Source organism: Mustela nigripes, chromosome 13 (genome assembly GCF_022355385.1).
Source record: "Mustela nigripes isolate SB6536 chromosome 13, MUSNIG.SB6536, whole genome shotgun sequence".
Taxonomy (NCBI): Eukaryota; Metazoa; Chordata; class Mammalia; order Carnivora; family Mustelidae; genus Mustela; species Mustela nigripes.
In genome coordinates, this window is record NC_081569.1 from 50,620,141 (window position 1) to 50,626,313 (window position 6,173).

Sequence of the window (6,173 nt, forward strand, 5' to 3'; positions counted from 1 at the left end):
CTTCTGCCATAGCCATAAATGTTCAAAATTTTTGTTTAGCTACTGAATTAAACAATATGCCTTTTGATAAATGTTAAAAACAATGTATAACATTATATAAAAACTTTTTAAGCAAGACATTAAGGGCAAAACTATTTGGGAAAAATTGTAGATCTTAGTTTATTCATATATTTTAACTAATTTTATCGAAAATTAAATAAATAAAAATAAAATGAAAAGAGTAAACTAAAATATTTGTGGAATATTTATTAAAAAAGGCAATACCTTAACACAAAAATATATTTATATATACATATTAGGAAGATGAAGAGTTCAATAGTAAAATGGGTAAAAATATGGATAGGTAATTGAGAAGTAAAAATGTACAAAGGACCAATTCATGAATAAGTGTCAATTCCACTAATGTTCATTAAATGCACTGAAACATCATTAAGATACATTTTCCTGTGGCAATAAGTAAAAATAAAAGTTTTAGTACACCATCTTGTCAATAAAGGGTGAGGTGAAGAATAGTCTTTCTCATAGAACATTTTAGTGATATTAAGTTTTGGTACAATAACTAAAAAACTTCTGAGTTCTAAAATTATAATGATATACCCTAAATAGTTATGCATAATCATAAAGTTTTAGCTAAATAAAAAGCAAAGTTATTATATGTTAATAACAGGGAAAATTAAAATCTTCTATAAAATAAAAATACCACAAGTACATTAAAAAATGTTATAAAAAGTACTGTATTGACATGGGAAGTATTTATTATTAGTGGCTGGTTATAAAATGATATGCACTGTATATATAAGGATTTGTATTAACAGTTATTATCTCTGTGTGTTCTCATTAAAGATAATCTTATTTCATCTCGTTACTAAATTTTCTAAATTAAAAATAGAAACTTGTAAATTAAAAAGAGCTTTGCTGTTTCTTCAGTTTAAAAAGATTATATGCATATTCCAAGAAAGAAAACTCAGCAAATACATAGATGAATAAGGGATAAAACTACTATACTCTCTTACCCAGAGATAACCACTTTTAATAACTTACAGTAGGTCTTTATAAGCTTTTCTAGGTATAGTTGATATATAGTTGATTTTAGCAAATGTGTTTCAGACCCCTATTGTACTTTTCCTTAATACCAGATAAAGTTACAGCTTTGGACACTCAAGAATATTATTTTGTCTACTGTAAGTTTCATTAGGTACCTCCACAAAGGAACATGATGAACTTGTATTCTTAAGATGTTGTTAAAAAAAAAAAGTCACAAGGAGAGAGACCATGGAGTTGGTGAACAAAAGTAAGTAGAGACAGGAACGGAAGACAAGTATTTTACCACCTTGAACATTTTGCCCAAGGGGAGGAAGCTTCTTCCTGCCCTGCAAAGGCTTCTTGGCTTCTCTTCCAGAAATGGGAGTGCCACATATAACAAGTTTACTGTGTACCTTTCATAAGATAGGATTTTAAGAAATTTCACTCCAGAGAAAGAGCCATCTACTTTTATTAATTACTTGGATCTAAAATAGGGTGTACATACCCACTCAAGTGGGTAACTCAAGTAAGCTGCTTGAGTTTGAGAAAAAAAATATTTGGAGTTCTCCACATTTACAAAATATCATTCTTTCTTAAGTTTCAGTTATATTTTATAATGTATGTAATATATTAGTATAGTGATGTATGCATATAATTTACAGGTAAATAAATATACCTGGTCATAACTACTGCTATTAGAGGAGTATAGTGAAAAACACAGGGACACCAACCTTTCTAAAGGTAAGTGTTCTTATGTTGTGGCATTCAAGTATTCTTTTTATTTTTTTTTTTTAAGATTTTATTTATTAATTTGATAGAGAGAGAGATCACAAGTAGGCAGAGAGGCAGGCAGAGAGAGAGGGGGAAGCAGGCTTCCAGCTAAGCGGAGAGCCCTATGTGGGCCTCAATCCCAGGACCCTGAGCTCATGACTGAGCCGAAGGCAAAGGCTTAACCCACTGAGCCACCCAGCTGCCCCTCAGGTATTCTTTATTATGCATCCTACTTAGTTTCTGCAGAATTTCCTTTAATAAATAACATTTTTTAACACCTTAATTTTATTTTTTTTCCTGTTCCAAGATTCATTGTTTATGTACCACACCCAGTGCTCCATGCAATATGTGCCCTCCTTAATACCCACCACCAGGCTCACCTACCCCCTCACTTCCCTTCCCTCCATCATCATTCCAACTTCATAAGTTATCAAAATAGAGCTATTTTTATTTTTTGTGTGTGTGTGGTTTATATATTTAATAGCAGTTTTTTTTTTTTAAATTGCCTTTCAGTGTTCCAGAATTCATTGTTTATACACCATACCCAGTGCTTCCTGCAATATGTGCCCTCCTTAATACCCACAACCAGGCTCACCCAACCTCCCACCTGAACCATGAGATGCTGTGGACTCTGAGAAACAGAATAGAGCTATTTTTCAAAGAAAAGAATCAAATTAATTTTAAAGTATTTATTTGAGAGAGAGACAAAAAGAGAGAGTGAGCATGAGTTGGGGGTAGGGTGAGAGGGAGAGAGAGAATCTCAAGCAGACTCTCGGCTGAGCAGGGAGCCCGAGACAGGGTTTAATCTTGTGACCCTGAGATCATGACGTGAGCTGACATCAAGAGCCAGATGCTTAATGGACGGAGCCACCCAGATGGCCCAAGAATCAGAGTCTCTTAAAAAGAAGTTTTTTTCAGTTTCATACAAACCACACAGGCATAATTAGCCTACAGAAGAAAATAAAAGCAGTTCTCTTTTAACTGATGTGAAACTAAAAATTGTATTTTTTGTATAGTAGGATCAACAAGTATTATTGAATACTATCTATGAGTAATGTACTGTAAAAAAAATCAAAGAATTAATAAAATCTGTTCCTTCAGAATCATAAAATGTGTTTATATAAATTGAGAGAGAGGATATAGATTGATAATATCAGCAAATACGGTATCCTTTTCTGTATTTGATGCTGAGGATCACATATTAAATTCACAGAAATTCAGAGTCACTGGGTAGAAAAAAGCCATTACACATTTACAAAGAATCTAAATTAGGAATTAATTAAAAAGCTAAAAATATGATATTAATTATTAACTCAAATATTCACACACTTCCATGTAAATACCATCAACATGCATGAAGTAGTTGTTCTTTTAAGTAGGACAAGTACATACATTAATAATTTATATAGTATGTTAGTTTATACCTGAAAACATTTTCATCATTGAGGGAACAAAGGCATAGTACCTAACATCTACTGAATATCTCTTATGTGCCAGGTACTATCCTAAGTAGTTCATCTATTATAGTTTTCTTCACCCTTATAATAATCCTTTGAGGCATATACTATTATTTCTCCTAATTCACAGAGGCAAAAACTAAATCATAGAGAGTTTAATTAACTTCCTCAAGGTCATAGCACTAGGAATCATAAGAAATAGCATTTGAAACCTGTCAGTATGACTCAGACTGTAAGTTTCCCATTTATCAGGAATTTTACTTATTTGTTTAATTATTTAATAAGTACATGTTTATTTTTTCAAAAATACAAACAGGAGGGAAAAAACAGAAATAAGTTGATTTTATTACCTATAGGGAGTGATTTAAAATGAGATAGAAGCTATGGAAGGGAGAGGACACTATTATCAGTATGCCTTTAGTTATGGAAGTGACACGTAAACTTGTGTTTTGAAACTTGACTATCAGGTTGGGGTTCAGAGATGAAAGCCAAGGTTAGAGAGTCATTACAAAATAAATGACTGCATATAACATTTATCTGTGTGCTTACGAGGATCTAAATAGATAAGTATGCTGAATGGAATCTGATAGCCCAGGCTTAGCTTTGCTCATTCACTGGCACAATATGATGATGTTTTCTCCATTTCACTTGACAGGAACATTTCTGATCCCATCTCAGAAGTTTGAAATCATGGACCAAGGAAATAAATCAGGAGTGACTGAATTTATATTGCACGGTCTTTCGGGTTCTCAAGAGCTACAACTGTTCTATTTTGTGTTTTTTACACTTTTCTATTTCTCCATTGTGCTGGGGAACCTCCTCATTGTGCTCACTGTCATCTCCGAACCTGCACTACACACACCCATGTACTTCCTACTTAGTAACCTCTCCTTCATTGATGTGTGTCTCTCCACCTTTGCCACACCCAAAATGATTATTGATTTCCTTATGGAGCACAAGACCATCTCTTTTGAGGGCTGCATGGCCCAGATATTCTTTCTGCATGTCTTTGCTGGTGGTGAAATGATGCTCCTTGTGGCCATGGCATATGATAGATATGTCGCCATTTGTCGACCCCTGTACTATGCATCCATTATGAGTCTGCGCAAGTGCACAAGCCTTGTGGTGGGCTCCTGGCTCATTGGGGTTTTCCACTCAGTGAGTCAGTTAATCTTCACAGTAAACCTTCCGTTTTGTGGCCCCAATAAAGTGGACAGTTTTTTCTGTGATCTTCCCTTGGTTATCAAACTTGCCTGCACCAATACCTTTACTCTTGAGGTACTGATGCTTTCAGACAGTGGTCTAATGGCCATGAGCTCCTTTGTGCTCTTGCTGATCTCCTACACAGTTATCCTGGTTACAGTACGGCGGCGTTCCTCAGCAGGCATGGCCAAGGCAAGGGCCACCCTGACTGCCCATATCACTGTGGTGACCCTTTTCTTTGCACCCTGCATCTTTATTTATGCCTGGCCTTTTAGCAGTCTCCCAGTGGATAAGGTTCTCTCCATATTTTATACTGTTTTCACCCCTCTTTTAAACCCCCTGATCTACACCTTAAGAAACAAGGAGGTGATATCAGCAATGCAAAAGCTAAGGAGTCGACAAGTGTGTTTCTGAAAGTCTCCCAGCTATTCCTTGTGATAAATAACACCTATAATAAAAGCTGGGTTAGTGCATCTTACTCTGTCAACTACTGTTCTGAAATATCATAGCACCCATTTTCTTTCTCTTTCTAGCATTTTCTAATAGTAAACAATTTTAGATAAAAGAATTGGACTTCCTATTTTTTACTTATGAAATAATTTTTATTTCAGACTAAAATTATTTATAGTAAGTCTTTTAACTATAAAATGCATCTCTCAAATCAATGCTTTTTCCAATCAACTTAATAGAAAAATGTACAAAATACTAAAGTAATGTAAAATATTTAAATCATTTTTAAGTTTCAGGATAGTGACTGATTTGTAGTTATTCCCCAGTCATCATTTACCTGGTATCACCAATGAGAGGTAGGTATTATCATAAATTTTACCATGCTTTTATAATTTCTGGTTATATATATCATTCTGTCTCTCTCTCTCTAGAGAGAGTTTATAAATGTATACAAATGTATACATTTGTAAATATATACAAACACCGCATTTATATTCTTTGCTATTCAAACTATTGCCATCTGAACTAAGAAACTACATAGATACTACATCATCCAAACTCAGAAACCAAGTTAGATTCATAAATTTACATTAACCATGCTACAAATATTAAAACTTGAGGTCACGGGGTTTTTCTATATCAGTATATCAAAATTTAGAATTGACATTCAAAGTTCAATGACTATACATAAAAATGGATATCCTCCCTATATAAGTAGACAGTTTTCATCAACACTGCTCTATATAGTCTCACATATTTCTTACATCATTCATGCTCTCTAATCCATACCAACCAACAAAATGTAATTTAGAATACATTTTTCTAAAGCTTTCTAAAAACAGAGAATCATCTTGACTTTTTAAAGGAAGACTATGTTATCATTCTTAAATTTAATATTTAATTCTTGTAGTCTAACTCCTCTTTCACCAATCAATCTTAGAACACTGAGAGTCATGCATCACACAAGTGAGTCGAGCACAATCATAATCAGCAAATAGAAGAAATGATACAAAACAACCCTCAATTTCTGACTTCTAATATTTAAAAGAAAGCCATTCCCTGAAGACAAATTATGTTTTTGAAACAGAGTGTGTAGAAGAAACAGCAGTATGGAATAAGATTTAGTACCAAGTATGCGTTAAACAATTTCTGACTCATTTTTTCCTTTCATGATTTTACTACTCCACAATGCTCTGTTGATTCCTTTGTGAAACATAGAATTAAAAAAAAATAAATATAGGACTGTGTCATATGATGGTGGTGATGATG

At 33.6% G+C, this 6,173-nt stretch overlaps 1 protein-coding gene across 1 annotated transcript; it reads left to right on the forward strand.

Moving 5' to 3' along the window:
• Positions 1-3,941: 3,941 nt before the first annotated feature.
• LOC131998629 (olfactory receptor 4K15-like) lies at positions 3,942-4,868 on the forward strand. Its single transcript, XM_059371121.1, has one exon. The coding sequence runs from the start codon at positions 3,942-3,944 to the stop codon at positions 4,866-4,868; it is 927 nt and encodes a 308-aa protein (XP_059227104.1).
• The last annotated feature ends 1,305 nt before the right edge of the window (positions 4,869-6,173 follow it).

Bases quoted from the DNA above. Each gene is read 5' to 3' on its own strand.
- LOC131998629 (XM_059371121.1), top strand. From the start codon at position 3,942: ATGGACCAAGGAAATAAATCAGGAGTGACTGAATTTATATTGCACGGT.